Source organism: Enoplosus armatus, chromosome 12 (assembly GCF_043641665.1).
Source record: "Enoplosus armatus isolate fEnoArm2 chromosome 12, fEnoArm2.hap1, whole genome shotgun sequence".
Lineage (NCBI taxonomy): Eukaryota > Metazoa > Chordata > Actinopteri > Centrarchiformes > Enoplosidae > Enoplosus > Enoplosus armatus.
In genome coordinates, this window is record NC_092191.1 from 20015864 (window position 1) to 20035169 (window position 19306).

The 19306-nt window shown below is 43.6% G+C and overlaps 1 protein-coding gene across 1 annotated transcript in view; it reads right to left on the reverse strand.

The window, feature by feature from the left end:
• LOC139294069 (inositol polyphosphate-5-phosphatase A) overlaps positions 1-19306 on the reverse strand; it is a 122974-nt gene that overhangs the window by 73854 nt on the left and 29814 nt on the right. The window contains exons 2-4 of the mRNA XM_070915845.1: positions 17334-17375; positions 7818-7918; positions 7432-7519 (exon numbers count right to left, since the gene is read on the reverse strand). Of these exons, the coding sequence (XP_070771946.1) occupies positions 7432-7519; positions 7818-7918; positions 17334-17375 (231 nt within the window). The remainder of the gene's footprint in view (positions 1-7431; positions 7520-7817; positions 7919-17333; positions 17376-19306) is intronic.

Here is a 19306-nt window from a genome sequence, read left to right on the forward strand (position 1 = left end):
TTACGACTTACTTTCAGATTTCAGAAAATTTTACACACAAAACATAAATAATTTTATATAATAATAATAGTTTTATAAAATAGAATGCGCTGTTATAGATTTAACTACCCAACAGTACTTTGACCAGAATTAAGCAACATTGCTTACATGTTAATGCATCATTAATAACAATCCAAATACACAATATGTATAATAATACAACATAACAGTGCATCATTGCAGTGTTTAAATATACATATGCATGTGGGTTTGTGTGTGTGTGTGTGTGTGTATGATGCATGTTGCTGTGCAGATTTTTGGAGAGTTAAGGGACCGGGGTGGGGTGGTTGGGGGTCTTTTTAGTCCTTGGAGAGGGGGGACTGTGAGAGCTGTGAGGGCTCTCAATAGACAGAGGATTATGGAAATCAAAGCTGAGAGATTAGCTAATGGGAATATAATGGCCACTGACTGCCTGGGTCAGCTGGGCCATGCAAATGAAGCAGCTACAGCCGGTGGTGGAGGAAGAATCAATACGTACGGGCAAAGTGCTGGCTGAAGATGGCCCTGTATCAGTAATGCTACACAGACGTACATGTATACATGTATATGCACAGAGAGAGAGAGAGAGGCAGAGAGAGAGAGAGAGAGAGAGAGAGAGAGAGAGAGAGAGAGAGAGGCAGAGAGAGAGAGAGAGGCAGAGAGAGAGGGCCTGAAGCCAGCAGACAGGAGTGAGCTTTCAGCAAGAGGACCCGGCTCAAGTGGGGAACCGGAGATATCGCCAGCTCCTGCGACCCCCCCCCTCCGCCCACCCCCCCCCAGCTCCCTCTCACTGATGTCAACAGGCAGCATGTGACTCTCCCCGACGCCTGGCTCTCATCCCCACTGACACAGCACTGAGATGCAGATGCTGGTCCAGCCCCGCTCTCCACGCTCCATCAAATATCTATTCATCCCGCTTGGCCCCAAAAAACAGAACAAACGTCCTTGTGGACAATCAATAGTGCTGCTTCCAGGACAGCCAAGTATTACGACAGCATTTAGATACACTAAGTAGTTTATTTTCCTGCGGACTCTGGACAATCTGACATCCGCCATTTAGGATGTGCGGATATTAACCTTCTTCGGATGTATGAGGTAAAGTGGGTGTCGTAAAATGCAATTGACTGGGACGCGCGGCGGCTTTCATCATCAAACTAAATGGAACATCGCCTCTCTTATATATCAGAATACCAATTTTGAGCGTGTCAGAAAAATTTCAATTTCAGGTGGGAGCGGAGGGACTCCGGCTCCCCCGTGCCTGGCCTCTCCCCTCTCATTTTCATTCCTGCCCGCTCTGCGCGGCCATTCATCAGGCCCCGGGCAGAGGACACCTCCCGCCTGCTCACAAATGCATGGAGCAGGCAATAAAATTAACCTTGTGGCAATTGTTTTCCCACCCGTTTGATGGCCCCGTGTCAGCTCATCTGTTATAGCGTGAAGGAATAAAAAAGTCAAGCTCGGATGTGCAAAAAATTATGACTCTGGGTTGGGGGGGGGGTACCTGAATGGAGCCGAGCTAATGCCAGATTATGGAGTCAAAACCCGATCAATCAGTGTTAGGGAGTCGCTGAAAAGATGGTTGCTTGTTGATTTGTGTCTGGAAACAATGGAGAGCATCAGGAGCCTGGTAGGTGGTTATTATGAAGACTAGTGGGCAACAAGATGGTGGGATATTCTTACAGTTCAGCTAGCCACCAGCCCTGACCAGGCGCTTCACTGGGCGGGGAGGAACAAGACGGAGGAGGGAGGAGGGTTAGAGGGGGGCGGGAGGATAAAAATCCTTCAGAGGGTGTTTATTTGCTCTCAACACCTCCTAAGCGATCAATATTTTTAATTTGGGTCCGAGTTATTATTTTTCACATCACTGCGCCGGGGAGCAGAGTAAAGTGGCTCATATTTTAGCACTAAAAAGATCGATATGACAGGCTCACCTTCACTCTGCCCCCTCGGTGGTTGGGGGCCGCACATCATAATGGACGGTGGCGAGGTACACCCGGCCCGCCTCATGCTGGAATCACATCATTATCTGTGGCTGGAGACCCCCACCACCACCACCACAACAACACCCCTCCCCTCCACTGCAGGACGACAACACCTCCACCTCCAACACAACTGATTTACTCCCCCAGCTAAATCCCGTCCAAACACACACACACACACACACACTGGTAAACACTTTATCAGAGCGTTGTTTATGAGGAGACGCTCGGTGTGTGTCGCTGGACGGCCTGTGCCCGCGGCAGTGATGATCCGGGAGGGCAAAAGGCTCAGTTCCACCAGATTTGACTGCTCGTAATAAATGCATCAATTTCTCCACCTCTTTACACAATCTATTAATTATATCTACATCTTCAGTCAAAATATTTTCACACAGGGAAGGCCCACTCTCTGCCTCATAACTCACGTCTGATGGCAGATTCATTGATTGTCGCTCAACCCATGTCCTGAGAGTGTGCGTTTCCAGCGTGCGTGCTTGCATCAGTGTTTATTCAGCTTTGCCACTATATATATATATATATTTATATATGTGTGTGTGTGTGTGTGTGTGCACTTATGTCTGCCCTGAGAGTATGAGTGATGGCCGTGGAGAGTTATGGCCTGGCGATATTACCGTGCTGACATCTACTCCATTCAAGTGGCCTCAGTCGGTGCCGTACTTCTCACCATATTGAAATAAGAGCTCTCTTAGATTTAGTTAGCAATATTTTAACCTGCTTATATGCCTGCTGCGGCCTTTTTAAACACAGAGCTGAGAGGTGGAGGAGGGAGGGAGGGGGGGGCTGCTCCTGCTAGTTAACCTCGGTGTGTAAAACCAACAGACTGTACACAGAGACCCTTCCTCTATGACCCCACTTTCTCTGGAAAGTATATAATCTCTACATGCAAGCCAGTTTTGTTTCATCATGAAAAAGGTGGAACAGGCGGGTGATAGAGGGTGCAGTTAAAAAAAAAAAAAAAAACGATAAATGCGAGTGACACGCATTTCTGGGCAATACCGTAAACACACTCGCGCTGAGGCCTTGTCAGCACAGAGGGACACTAAGTGTTCATAAATTCCTGGCCGAGCAGAGCAGTACCGATGATTGCATTACAGCGCGCTGCCTGGAGGAGAATTAAGGACTCACCTCTTGAGCAGAGGGAGGCGGAGCTGCTGGCAGCCACTGACAGGGCTGCTCTACTGACCAGGGATCAGACGGCAGGAAAGGCCGAAAATTAAGAGTCTAGCTGATGCTGATAATCAGTTTGTTGAAAGCCTGAAATTTACAATGTGAGAGACTATAGGTGGGGTGTCTGTGCCTTGCTCATAGACTCAAAACGTTGCTGTGGTGGTCAAACCAGCAACTCCTCCGCCTCAATAAAGACTAGTCAGCAGCATTTGCTTAACCTGCATTAGACTTTCTCTATGATGGACTTTTGACAAGTAAACATGCATCTTCTGGTAACACATATTCCAGCCACAAAGAAAAAAGAAATGTATGTGCTCCTCTTTATGGGAACCATTACAAATAAATTGTACTCAAATAACAGAAAAAAGAAAAGAAGTGCTACAAGCCTAATTTAAAGCTTAGCTCTCCGAGGGACTGGTTCATTTAAACGTTTCATTTGTGAAACGCCAACTCAGTCTGTGTGCATCGTCCACATTTACAAAATCTATTTCTGTTTTTATCTTGCTAAACACTGTGCAGTTCCCTGTAAAGCTTTCGTTTTGTGGTTCTTTTGCTCTTCTTTATTTTCCTGCCTTTTTATTTGCTAAAAACTCCATATAAATTAGGAATTGGGTATTTTCAATTAGAGGAGCTGATTTACTGTAAATGTTCGTTCAAATTCTAATTTACTTCAGAAAAAAAAACAAACAGGCGGTTTTATGAAGTGAAATGCAACTTATTTCACATTACATGAATAATTTGTTCACATTCAGCCTACCAGTTGAATACCTCTCTTTTATTCACAAAAATCCAGTCAAATCTAAACTTCCTTCAAGTTGGGGTCCATGCTAAACAGCTGCCTGCTTTTCATTGCAGGCCTGTTACCGTTTGTACGCACTCCAGCAGAAGACACTGATGATAATGACATCAGAAACAGCTTGCTTTGGACTTGAAGTATGAATGTTTTCGATCCGTGACAGAAATTGGTCAGGACCAAGTGCTTGCATACTATAAACACACACGCAAGTGCATACACACACACAACCACAGGGTAAAAAGGAGACAGCGGTGTCCTGTCAAGCCACTGAGTCTGATTTATCCTCCGTCGCTGCTCTCATTCCTGTCCTGCAGACCACAGACATGAGGGATGCCTTTAATTTCCCATTAAAATGCCCTGGAACAACTGAGGGCTGAGGAGGCAGTGTGTGCCGCGTGTGTCACCCTCGGTGTGTGTGGATAGCTTGATTAGACTGTGTGACAGTGGGAGGTGTGTGTGTGTGTGTGTGTGTGTGTGTGCGTGTGTGTGTGTGTGTGTTTGTGCATGCGGGTTTGCAGGCGTTTCCGTTAAGCCGCGCGGACACCAGAGTACAAGTGTGTGTCAGAAAGCGGTAACATGAGCGCACATCATTCCAGATGACACGGGCTGCAGCTCCAGGGCCAGGCCCACGATAAATATTAATGGCCAAGAACAAGTGGATTGGGAGTTGAGTTATCAGGGCGGGCCTTCCTAATTGACATTTTACCTGCTGTATACCTTAACAGGGCTGTAAAACACCGGGCCCGGGCTCAGCCGTAGGGGGGAACGTGTCAGTCAAGCTCTTCCCCATCGCTGCCGCCTTTCCTCTGGGAGGAGGGGAGGAGCTGCAGCTCGCCTGGACTTCCCGTTGCTCATAATCAGCACCAATGTGTTACATGTGGCATTTTAACATCAAGGAATTATTACTATTTAATTTGGAGAAATTAAGATTGAGTAGACGGACGAGGGTACGGGTTATTCCAGCCTCTCCGCTGCATTTTAGATTATGTATCAGCAGGTCGGATTTGGAAGTTAGCCTGTCTGATTTTACGAAACAAAAGATGGTTTCTGCTCAACAAATAAAACAAAAGTTCATTTCAGATCCACTTTTCTGACTAAACAATCTTAAAAGGGATTTCTACTGTATTCTAAATAATGCCATTCACCAAATTCCACTTGTTAAATAGATATTTTGGATTTAAGCACAGTTAGGGCTTGATTATTTTCAATATTTTCTCAATGAGTCTTTTGGTCCATAAAGTCAAAAACAATTTTCCAAATTGAGCCAAAATTGACAAAACCCAAAGAGATTCAGTGTACTATCATATAAGAAAACCAGCAAAAAGGAACCAGTGCGTTTTTTGCTTTAAAAATGAGTTTGAGCCTGTCGTCTAATTGATTAACGGACTCGTTTTTTCAGCTCTAATCACAGTTGCAAAAAAAAAAAAGGGGTCTCTTGTTACAGAACTTCACACATTCATTCATCAATCCCATTCCTCTCTTTCACCGACACAGACATGCAGTTCAAACACACTCTCGCAGTGTGCAGGCATGTAAACAACCTCGCTGGCCTTTACCATACACTCGCCACATTACTACACTCCCACTCATCCAAAAACATTCACTTGTCACACAAAGTGGGAGCTCTGGACCCAGAAAAGTGTTCCCACTTACATGATCTGAAAATTGACAGGCGGGGCAGACAACAAACAATTATCCCCGGAGCACGAGGAGGGGAGAAAAAAAATCGAAGAATGAGAAAACAAATACGGGTGATGTCATCAAAGCTAAATGGCAAGCCCTGTGTGAGAAAGACTGGAGAGTCTATTCATATTTACTGTTGCCAGGATTTCAATATCAACATCATAGAAAGCACATCAGATGTTTCCCTTTCCACCGACTGACTCACAAAGAGCAGCACAAACTGCCATCTCTGTTTGGTGAAAATGAAAATACAACAAAAAGGTTAATCTATAGACAAACACCATTAAATAAACAGCTCATAATGCCGGGATATTAGCGGCGCTTATATGAAATGGCAGATAATTATATTTTCCAAAGGCCAATGTTTGTAATATTTTTTTGAAAAGAGCAAATGTGACTGAGTGGGCGCTGTGATTTATGAGCGTTTGTGGAGGTGCAGTGTAGCGTGGTGATAACGCCAAAAAAACACACACAACTCAGCGATCAGAGACAAAACTGGGACCAGTCCATATCTGGGCCGATCTCTGCGTGTTATTCTAAAGTCCTTTTCCCCCCCCCCACGTAATCTCCTGGGAGTGCAGACATGATCACCTGACATACCTGTGGACTGTCAATGAAGCACCTGACAGAAAGCTACAGTTAAAGCCGTGTTTGCTTGTGAAACCTCAGGATGGTCACAGAGCACGGTCCTCTGCTGCTGCTGTTACGTTCGGGCGTCTGGCTCCACCAAGTGGCCACATACAAAACATCTAGCGGCTGTTCAACAAACACATGAATGAAAAGGGTCTTTCACTAAGATTAAAGGTTCTATCATGAGTATAATTCCATACATGGCCAAATGACATCCAGGGATGTTAGTATTATTTATTGACATGTCAGTCATCATGAAGATGATGGTACTATCCCGCTATTTTTTATACTTTTTTATATATTTATTATACTTTTACAAAACGGACAAATTCATATATTTGCATTGGCTTTTAGTTTTATTATTTAGGCCAATGCATTTTTAGCCTGTGTATCCATTGCCTACTTTTCTTAACTATGAGCTGAAGCAAAACATGTTATGTTTCAACCTGAACTCAGACAACTAAATCATTTCCAAGTATCTACTGCCACCTAGTGGCCATCTGCTGTTACTATCTATTGAAGGATTATCATTATATTGTTACAGGTATATTACAATGAACAGATCCCATGAAGTATCTATATATAGTTTCTCTTTGCATCAACCAACAGATGCTTATGACAGTTGTGTCATGTTTGTGGTCTATTTTAGATTATGCTGTATTCAGATCTTAGTAAGCCACACCCCCTAAAAGATGCATTCTTGAATTTAAACTCATTGCATGCTCAAAACCAAACCCCCCCCTGGTTAACGTTATCTACAGCTGCATCTGACACGCACATGGTGGGTGATAGTTTTGAGTTCATGTTCTATCTGTTGCAAATGGACGGTGCAATTTTGACCACAAGCTAACATTCCCCCACAGTGTTCTAATTTCAGAGCTGTGTTCACAAAATGACTTGTGTGGTGGCGTCAGCGTCTGAGGCGTTTCCTTGTTGGCCACATCAGAATTCACAGAAATGGGGGGCTGTCAAGACTGAAAAGTGTAAGGATTCATAAAACTTGCACGGTTACTACTACTGCTGCTATTACTACTACTAATTCAACACATGCACCCTTAGATGGCAACCACTTCAAGAGTGTGTGCGTACTTTCCCGCAGAACGTGAATGCACCATCAATGGATCAAACGACACTTACTGTGAAATGCTCCTGGGATTTGTAGTTCTCATCGAGGTAGACGCGGACTCTGCTGTACTCCTTCATGGCATCACTGGACAGCAGCTCTCTGATGGACGGAAGACACACACGTGTATATCAGGAAATTCCAATCAAATCAAACTGTTTTCCTCAAGCTGAACCACATTTAAAATAACTCTTCATTCAATCAAGTGAATATTGACCCTGATCCAGGAATTACACATGTATTCTTTCAAAATAAAACAACACATTTGGCTGTGCTGACGTGCAGCTGTGATGCGACCAGTGGGGGGAGTAGTCCGTTCACTTTAAAAACAGACTGTTCAGCTATTACCATTATGATACAACAATTCGGAAAATGACGACATCATGAGCACAATACTTACTTGACAAAACTATCAACGTGTGACATGGACGCCTCATAATTCTTCCCACCCACCTCTTGACAGTGCACTGCCAAGAAGTGAGGCTTATGTGACTGTACTGTCTGAAAGAGAAGAGAGAGAAACACAGGTCAAAGAGGAGGGAAGGGGAAAACAGTTTTAATGCACTTTATTTCTCAGTGCAAGTGCATCGGCTCTAACAACCCAACAGCAAGCCCATTTACTCGTAATAAACAAACCTTAAGTTGAATTATTCAGTCGAGGACAAAACCTATATGAGCGTGGCGCCTGGGCCTCTACAATTCTTCCTAACTCGACTCTGTGACATGCTACTGTATTTACACAAGACAAAGTGCCTTGCTAATGTAGGCAGAAGGCACTTAGTGAGCTTGTTCCACAAGCATAACGTCGGCCCCTCTTCATCTAGCGTCAGGGATGTGCCTGCAGCGCAGTATGTATGTACAGCAGGGTGTGACAGATGCTCACGCGTCACCACTCGTGCTGACGGATCACTCACTACACCAATAACAGCTCCACTGCTGCAGGGATATGTCAGGAATGTTTATCAGAACGTGGGCAGGAGCCAAGCAAATACAAGTCTGTTACTGGGAAGAAAAAAAAATTAAGTTGTAAGGAAATGAATATAAACTTGCCAGCGTGTTATGTCATTAATACAAATCGGTGGTTACATAATGTATGTAAGGCATATAAAGTCTCACTTCCTGTAGGCTATCCCCTCCAGAGTCACATGACCTCATGTTGCTTTCCTTTAACATTCCCTCTTACACGTAGTGAGGTGTTTGTGAGCACCCTGTCAGAGGTGCTCAGAGTGGCTGACCTCTAATGGAGAATCAATACCGCAGAGTGATTTAGAGCACTCACAAGCACTCACAGGGTCGGGCCTATGGATGGTAGGCAGAGGACATACATCAATGTCACTGGGTAGTGGGGGGGGGGGGTCTCTTGGGGGGAGCGACAAATGGTCCCTGGAACCGAACGGAGCCCCGCTACTTGGCCAGCACCGCACCTCAGCGTTGCATTATGCTCAGTACAGGCCCAATCAAATAAAAGTAATGTATGGCAATAACGCTATGGATTTTCCATCAACCTATGGCTTGTCACTTAGCCTGATGACCCAACAGCGGGGACCTACAGCCGCTCAAACTTGGAAAGATTAGTGGACCTATCAACTCGCGACGGAAAAGGTCACACTCTCAAGGAGCTTGCAACTAATGTCAGGCTCGAATGTGACGTGTACATGTGTGTGTGTGTGCGCACACACAGGTACACACACCAACACGCACGTGCTTGTGTTAATCGACTGCATTCTATTTATCTTTCCAGGCCGTAAATTCACGTCTATGTTGGCAAACAGACAGTATCCAGGTGGTAATTTCATTAACAGAATCACCAATGCTATCAGCCCCAAACCAAACAGCATCAACCAGTGACCTTCCTTTACTTTGGCAAAGAGCAAGCCTGTGACCAATATCCAATTAAATCTACCACTGTTAACATTTGAGTGGTCGGTTAGTGGCCGAGATATTGACATGCCAAATATTGTGTCTGTAAAACACGAGTTTACGATGGGCAACAACAGTAGTGGCCTCTCTAAACAGCCCTCAGACAGTGACAGCTGCTGTGGCAGTGGTGAGAAAAGCCTGTGTGGCCGTGCTGACATGACCAACACAGCACTGCCATATGGGACCATTTCTCACCCTCACAAGGATGTCAGACGCTGGTGTGTTGGATTACGGAGGTGTGTCCTCTCATCCTCTCTCTGCTCTTCATATTACCATGGCCTGAGTCTTGACAACATTTGAATTCCACCCAGGTTTCCATTCATCTAAATTACATATTTGTCAAACTGAGGCCTGTTCGAGTATGCGCTGCCCTAATCAAAGTGGGTGTCTTCGAAATTCACAACCCTTCACTCGGTGATCGCAGCAAACATCCAGAATGCTCCTGGTTGTGTATGATCACGTTGTGTTGTTGTTCATTTTGATCAGAGAGAGGACCATGTGACACACCGTGTGACACGTGTATTAAAAGACACATAACAAACCATAACGTTCCTCGAACTAGAAAAGAAACATTTCTGGAGAAAATGAGTAAGTGTGCTCGCTGCTGAGAATATGCAGTTGGAACTTGTGGAATAGCTGAACCAACTGAATTTGTAGCTGAAGTGACAGCTGATGTCCAAATACTACAAGGAGTTGAATTAGCAATTAAAAGGTTTTTATTTATTTTTTTACTTATTATTACAAAGAGCTGAAAGATGCCAGATTAAGTGCATAAACTGATACGAGATATCAGTTTGTCAGTGTCAGCTGAATTGTAAATTGGGTATAAATAGTGAAAGTTGTTGGACTTTTTTTATGTTCAAAGGTCAGTCATTAGTGTAACCATTAAAAGTAGTTCAAGGTTGAGGTGTAAAAGATGAACGCAATTCAATTGTCAGCTGACGTGCGAGTGGCAAAAGTAAGTTAAGGCTGGGCTAAAAGGTAATGTTTATTTGTTGAAGATTAGACCTAACCGAAGGCTAAACATCAGTGAAGGTTTCATTTATCATGCTAGCCCATCTTTGGTGCTAGCCTGGGTCAAGTCGTCATACTGTTTTGAAATGAATTAACAAAATGTTCGGTCTCCTCGGTGTCACAAGATTTTATTTACTCTGATAAATCATATTTTGTGACAACTTGTAATCCTTATTTACGCCGAAGAATATAAGTTGGAGTTTTTACAGTTTGTTTCATCTTCATAAACTAGTCAAGAAATCAAAAGATGCACTGTGCACTAGATATCATCTACGAGACATAGAGGGCCTTTGATGAAGACTAATCAGGAGAGCCTGAGTCCTATTTCATGGTTCCTATCTAGAAGAACCATCTTCTATTGTCCAGCTGTGGAGCATTCGCTCACTCAGAAGATTCTGTGAACAGAATATGGGAAATATGGGGCTTTGGGGGACAAGTTCATCAGGTTACTTTTTTATAAAGAGCTATAACATTGAATCAAAAAGGCTGTCATTCCAATACATCTCTATGTCCGGCAGGCCTGGGGTTTAACCTTCAGGAGCAATAACATAATTACAGATTGGGTCTTTAAACAAAACATCAAATCAATGAACTGATGACCTTCACCACCGTGCGGCTCTGAAATTTACAGATCACAAGACTGGATGCGGCGACCTGACTCGATCACTGGCTTGCGACGGTCCAAAGACATTTACAATGCAAATTGGCTGTGGGATTATTCAATTCAGTGTGGTGCAATGCAAAGCACTGTTTATACTCCCGCAGCAGCAATGCCGGATTCCCATTTAACCAAGTTCATCGCACACGTGTGGAGCAGGCAAATGACCCTGCTTTGCTTAGGTGTAAATGACTGGGGTATCCTGAGACCGAGTGAGAGTCCATGATACAGGATTTGATTGGACTCACTGGCATGAGAAGTAAGGAAATGAGAAACAAAGACTTTGAAAAAAGCCTTAGTCATTGCATTGCATCACTCCAAAATAATGGCAGTTAATAGTTTTGCTTTTTCACTTAAATTTAGATTCATACGGCCCAATACAATTCAAGCAAGCGTTAAACCCAAGTCCCAAGAATTCACCCCCAGCTGCTTCGTTGAACAGAGTCTGGTAATTTTGTAATACCAACAAATATGAAGTCACAAATAACTGTCCCTTACGGTAACTAAGCCTGATGGATGTTTCCTGTAAATAGCTGCCTCTGACAATCACGCCAGTTAAGGACACGTGAAGAAAAAGCTGAATGAGTAATAGCACAAAGTTTGTTTCATTTTGTTATATCAGCCTTTGCACGTACGAGTAAGTGCTGACTGCCAGATGTCAACATCTGGTACACTCACAGGTAGATTCCGGTAAATGGTTAAGTTCTCGAAGAAAAGAGAGACCTACATTTCCAGACTACAGACTTTGTTGCAGTGCAGTTTGTTCTCACCTGCATGGATAAACTGAACTAAACAAGTTTACACTGCAGAGTTTGTCTAAACTGCTCCAAACATGCTTGGTATGAAGAGACACAGCCTCTGGAAAAAGAGAGTCAGGAAGCTACATGGAGTCAGATCAAGAGCAGAAACAGCGATCACTGTTGCAGGTTTTGCGGTAGCTAATGTAAACATGTCTATGAACTATGACCGAGGTGTGACATTAAATAAATAACTTTATTTCCTCCAGGAATTCCCTTAAGCTGCAGGTCTGCTGCGCCGTTCACTGTGCTGAATAGCTGAGGGAAACAAGACACAACAGCTAGAACACACACTGACACACAGACACATATATAACAGACACGTGGGAACGCTGCAGGTACCAACAGGCAACCTTGTCCAATGCCCTTTGCTGTAGTCGCACCTCTGTAAAAGCCAGTTGAACAGCTTCTGTTTATTTTCCATGATGTTGCAGTGGAACCACAGGGTGATTCGCTTTGACGCGTAAAATAATGACTTTCCGTCATACGCTTTCCGTACAAGCCAGGACTAAGTCGGCGAGTTGAAGTGTGCAATGCATTCAGTTGCCTTGGCGTGGAGTGTTACAGCGTGAATTAGCAACACCTGTTTCAAGTGTTCTTGAATGTTTCCTGATGACAAGATGTTCTTACATGATTAAAGCGACAGTGCTGATTGAGTTTACTGGGTCTGAGACCAAAGTTTTCCTGTGTGAAACGGCCTTTGGCTTCTTGCCAAGTCACCTCAAAGCAGAAGTCATGACACCATACTGTCGTAAACATATAACATGCTTTTCCTTCTCACATTCACTGAGGTTTTTCGAAGAAAATCATCATCAGTCAGTTTAGAGTTCATGACCAAATAGCAGGCGTTGGACCAGAAGACACAGTGAGTGCATTGTGTGTGCAGAGGGGTCACGATGAGCCAGCGCAGCGTGGCTGATTGTAGTTAACTCTAGCCGTCACCGCTGGTTGTTCCCAGCCGTGCCGAGTTCAGAGTCTGATGCTTCTTTCCATGACGTCAGCCGGCAGCGGCACAGAGCTGGCATGAGGCTACAGGCCTGCCTGGTTCACACAGGGGCACACCTCTCTCCCTCCCTCTCCCTGCATGCTGCTCTTTCCCTCTTTCTCACTGCACACATGAGCAGATATGATACGTTCCTGCTGCACAATGCAAACAGAATTCCTCAACAGCCGTAACCAGAACATGCCTCTCCACGCACACACACACACACACACACACACACACTTATGATATCCAATAACCTCAGTGGTAAACAAAACACACAGGTTGGAATCACCTGGCAATCGACATGTTTTGGCACGCCAGGGACGCTAATAATTACAGGGGAGGGAGAGCAAAGCCAAAGTTGACAAAGACTCAGAGACTTGCTGAGCAGAGGTTTGTTAATCTGTATTTTCTAACTTCTGCAACTAGCTGCACAGTCTCAAATGAGGTCAAATTCTTTTGTCATAATGAGGCGCTTTTAATAGAGGCATTATAAAAACTACTAAAACTGGAAACCAGGGAAGTCCCAAATCAGTTTCAAAGATCAGTATCAGAGCCAACTGAGGCATATCTTAATTGGTTAGTACTGGTTAGATTAAACCCAAAGCAAATCAGATTTGTTTATTTGAACCAATCAGGTAGCAGGCTTGGTACCTGTAAACTTCCACTAAAATCTGCAGGGAGACTTAAGCAAATCCACAGCTACCAGCAGCTTTAGGACCGATATCCAGCTAAAGCTACCCCTCCTTTCTCTAATGTGGGACCAACGCAACACTGAGTGTGCAGGATCTGACAATGACTCAGGAACATGAACGAAGGCAGGCGGGCTAGGCTAACTATCTTCCACTTTCTGATGGAAGCTAGTTAGCCTAGCTTGCTAGCTTTTTATTGTCCAAGTGGATTACAAACGTTGACAGCTCAACGGGCCCTCCCAAATGTTGAATGTCGTAAAGGGAAATCGCCAACAGTTGATAACCAGTGCTATGTGGGCTTAATGATGGAGGGGAAAACGTCTTGTATCAGTATTTGTAGACTACACATGGCTATGACGTTCTCTAGTCAGTAGCCCAGCGTGTCTCGTAGCTACACCAGCCCTGTTATCAGTCAACCGCTGTCTTGGAAAACATCCACCAAGAGGCTTGAAGCCTAGACGTATATATATCCTATGTCCAAAAACTGTTAAATTAAAAAAGTATGCACAATGGCTGTGGTATTATTATTGTTTACATTTCCTTAAACAAAAGTGAAAAGCTAAGTAAGCAGCTAAACTGACTTTCTGCTGAGTGAAAGTAAGCAAAAGTCATGAGGCCAGCCACGACATGTTTCAGCTCTCAGTAACGTAACCGCTGTGGATTTGAGGTGACATAAGGAAGACTTAATGGAACTTATTGGTCTGGCATTTATCAGGAAACAATCACGCATTCAGTATTCAGTTCTTGGTTATTAGTCCTGCATCACATTTCCTTTTATGTGAGGATATCCATGACTCCCACTTGAGGCAATCTATTACAGACAGGGCGCTTGACTGCAGTTGCACTGCAATAAAAAACAGATCTCAGATGCCTCCAGAGTTGTGCTGAGCTCTTTGACATGGACTGTACTAACACGTATTGTTGCATATTTCAAACATCCTGATTAGTTGAGTTGTGAACCATCTAATAATCTGAATACAATCTCCTAAGGCTAAAAGTATACATTTTTATGTCCTTTCGACAATATTTGAATATGTGAAAGACAGTATTCTTGTATACGCTCGGGGCTAAGAAGAATGACGACAGTCAGGCAGTGTGTGTGTGTGTGTGTGTGTGTGTGTGTTCAGGGTGAGTCTGGAATAGTCACAACCAATGGACCAATGCTTCCTGGGAATAGTAAATAAGATTGTGTGTTTTTCTCAACAGTGTTTGAGGTGTCGTTTATTTACTTAGTTTACATACTGGTCTGAACTAACCACTTTTTCCTTATGTGAGAGCAGTAGCAGACAGAAAAATGTGTTCAATGCAGAGAACTAGAAGTGAAAAATATATTTTTGTGTGTAAAATGTGTAAAATGCAGGCACTAAGAGCCAACAGGAACAGGCAGCTACTCCTCATGTAGCATTGATGCTGCCTGAGGAAGAATACCAAGTTTGCCTGCATGTGTACACATATTGAGCATACTGGAATATTTGATTTCACTTCCCTGCATTGAAGAGATCCGATATTTATATCTGAAACACTTGAAGCAAAAAGTATGTTTGACTTCTGCCCACAGAAACTACATTATGAATGAAGCAGAGAAACAAGATAACGCAACATCCACAAATAGAAACCCTTGCTGTCAGTATGAAGCAGTGTGAGTCCACGCTTTCTAAATAGTTAATGAACACAGTGTATTCTTATCTCACCTCACCACACCTTTCACTTTCACTGAACGCTTTTCCTTCAGGTGTCCTAACTACACTGTGCAGTTATTCATTCATTCACCAACACGCTCACAGCTTTGCATCATGGTGTCATGACTGGAAAATGAATGTCTGGGTCACATGCAGTTATTCCAGGATACTTCTTCCCAATAAAGCTGCAACTGGAAAACCACTGTAAGTCAAACCACTTCCTGATGAGAGAATCACCCTGAGCTGAAAAGTGTTTTGTTTCGGAGCGACCTCACATCGCCCTCATCACACTGAGCGATGGATTTCTGAGTGGTTGACTGCTTGTGTACCTGGACGCTACCCAGGTAGGATCCTCCCTCCTGTTTGGCCGGTCTTTAAGGTCCCATATTATTATTCTGGGACTCCACTAGAGTAGCTTTGCATGCTTCACAGTCCTTATGTATCTTCTACTGGACTAGACCTGCTTTATGATCAAACAAGACATGGAGATCTCACTTTCTACAACATGGGACCTTTAATAGCCGAGACATAGGCACTATCATCAGGCTGCAGACATTCACGGCTCTAATGCCGCTTGGTTGGCACTGGCACGCTACTATCACTGACACAAATCAATACTGGGCTATTTAGCTTGACAGCAGTGTTGAGTAACGCTGTAAGAATTGCTCAATTCCGGCCGTCCTTACTGATAAATTTGGAGATACAGCTAATTTCATTCTGTGTCTCTTCTCCTCTTTCTTTATCCTTGGGCGCCTTTCATTATCAATCTTATTTTTTCAGAGTTTATATCCGACTTTCCTTTTGAGTCATTCCGTCTGGTATTTATCAAGTGCTGCCACATTTGACTTTGACAGCTTTGTACCAACTTCTGTATGGAGGGTTTGCTGCTGGTGAAGTGACTGCATTTGAATTCTTCTCACTCTCTGTGTAAGGAAATATAAACTTTAGTAATACTGTAGCCATTGTGCATATTAATAATAAATTAAAAAAAATAATAGATAAAAAAAGAGGATGTCTGTCCCTTTATAGCTTTTGTAGAAAAGTTTGTCTTACACGCCAAAAGTCAGCTACCTAGCTTCCACTCAGAAAGTTGAAGCTATATAGCTTAGCTCGCTAATGTTAGCACAGATTCCCACTGACATTGCTTACTTAGTCACATTATTTTAACACCTGCTGAGTCATCAGCAGCTCCCCCACAAAGGAGGGCTGCTAGCTAGCATCAGCGGTCTTTCTTTCATGGGTCCTGTTGTTGTGTCAAAAGCCGTCAAAACTCAACAGGAAGTCCTGTAAGGTCCGCACAGCCGTGCATTACTCCACGATTCAAATCATGACACAAGTAATTAACATGTGCATTCAGAGAGTAGCGTACGAAGTGCTCAAATCACGGATGGTACGAAGCAACAACTAACAACGTCGGCTCCCCAGCTGGTTGACTGCCGGTGTGGCCGCTGCAACTGAAGTGATATAATTTGTGATATAACATATCATTTTAAATTCCATTTGAACTGCTCCGCAGAAATATGCCCTCTGGAAGTGGCACTTTAATGACAACATCTTCCAGAATGTACCTGCCTGCTGAATTTATTTTCAAAACCGCAACGCTCCCTCTCGCATCTCTCTCTGTCTGTCACTTTCACACAGCAGTTCAGAGTTCTAGCTGCCTCACTTCCCTTACCCCGGTGGAAAGAGTTGTGGTTAGTCAGGGGTTCCTATGTAGATGAAAAGATAAGATATGAAACATGACTGAGCTCGAGCTTTTGCTTTCTGGAAAAAAATTTAGAGGGGTGAAAATAAGGTGAATAAGATCACAGCGGCTTAACCCAACATTAGTCTGCAAGATTTTTTAAAAACAGACGACCAAACATGATCAGTTGATTATGAAAAGATATAGATGAACATATTTTTTAAGTGCAAGCTTTTGATCAAAAAGCAAGGGCGTCACAGGTTACAGCAGGACTAGATTTAGACTTTCAATTTACAGAAGACGTTGTAGCTGTAGGAAGCACATGCCCTCACTTGAGTTAAGCCACAGAGTTTCAACTGAAAAAGAAAAATCACGTGGACTGCCCCCAAGGTCTGTGGTCACATTCCCATGAAAACCCCATACAGTAATATGTCACTTGTTGGACTAACATCATTGCATATTTGAGGACGGACAGTGGATCACTTACCTGGTAAAACTCCCTCAGCCATGTTTTCTGTAGATTTTCAGGCTGGAAAGAGAGAGAAAAAAAAAAAGAGATTTTAGCGACATATTTTCTGACATCATCACAGATCCAGTGTGGTTCAAAGTGTGTGTGTGTGTGTGTGTGTGTGTGTGTGTGTGTGTGTGTGTGTGTGTGTGTGTGTGTATGTTTTCACTTGTTTCAAATGCCAGATGGGTTGTGCTGCATTACGCCATTTGGCAAATCGGAAGGAAACATAGCAAACTGACATCTGGGTACTGTCTTGTTCGACCCAACTCTGATGTTTGACATCTAAACCGACACATTTCTCTTGATCAACAACAAACACATTGGTGAGGTACATACGGCCTATCTATATAATACATGCACAACCACGTGCTGTTGTCGGTGCATCTACTGACAGGAAGTTGTCTTCCTCCAATAACTGCATCTCATGGTCATGAATGAACCACTGCTCTGGGGCATCGACGAGCCTCTTCGCCATCTTTCTTCCTCTCACCTTCTTTTGCTCGGCCTGTATCCGTCACCCCCTCCCTCTCTCTCCTCCACTTTAAAAGGCTATTCCCAGACCTGGACTCCACTTAGTTTGTGCAGTGGAAACAGAGACAGAGCCTTGGGCAGTCTACCATTTAAGGAGAGATCTCCCTATGTCGATAACTAGGTCTGATGAACAGCTCGGTGTGCGTGTGTGTGTGTGTGTGTGTGTGTGTGAGTGTGTGAGTGAGAGAGTTTGTCCTAACAAGACTAGTCTATAATAAGAATACACAAGGGATCTACAGGCTCTGTTGGTATCTGTAACAAAGCCCTAGTATATTAAAGAAGTACGTGTAGTATCCTTGGATGGCAACAGGGCACAAAGCAATACCTCGTCGCCATGGCAACTCTATCTAAAAACATTATACTCATTGGACAAAACAATCTTAATATTTTGATTTAATGAACAGGTTTTTACCAGTACATTTGCCTGTGAGTGCTGTACTTAAGTACAATTCTGAGGTACTATACTATAGTAAATAGCTGTAGTTACCAGTTGGACAAAGATTTTGATTATTAATACAAAATATAAAACGGCTGTTGTTTGGCAAGAAAGAGTTACAGCACGAGACTCCCCACAAAACGACAAATTGCCAATTTTTTAGATGAATCAAACAAGATACAGGTATTAATCAGTGGGCTTCAGAGCTGCTGGTAGCACATAACCAGCACCTAGGCTAGCTGTTTCCCCCAACTTCCAGTCTTCATGCTAAGCTAAGCTAACTGGCCTTCTGGCTCTAGGTCTGTACCTAACACACAGTCATAAGAGGGGTATCAATCTTTTCATCTAAAGCTTGGGGAAAAAGCTGAAGAATAGTCAAGTCAATTTTATTTATATAGCCGAACTTCACAAATCACAAATTTGCCTCAGGGGGCTTTAGAATCTGTACAGCATACGGCACCCTCTGTCCTTGGACCCTCGATTGGAGTGAGGAAAAACCCTTTTAAGAGGGAAAGATGGAAGAACCCTCTCCCAGGACAGACGAACTAGTACACATAAAGATTCTTTCTACTCTTTGACAGTCGGGAGGGAGCATATATCGTACGACTGCACTAGACAACACACTGAGCGACTGGTCAGTAAAGACTGGAGTTCTGGCTGTAGACGACCCTACAAATCCAGCGAGAAAGTCGACTGTCGTGTGTTCTTGTACAAAAAACAAACAGAAAAGGCCAAAAAGGGGGAACACAAGGGGCGAGATCCTGGATGTGGAGCAACGCTGACTGTAGAGGCAACAGAGGGAATTGGAGGTGAGCGAACTTTGTAAAAATGAAGCTAACTTCAGGTAAAGCTGTTTATTTATCAGTATGTTCCACTCAGGTTGACAAACAAACTATCTGCTGACTGTCAACACCAACTGGCCGAGACTGGAACAGATCCCGGTCCACCTTGGTCCGGTCAGTCGTCACACCCAGATCATATT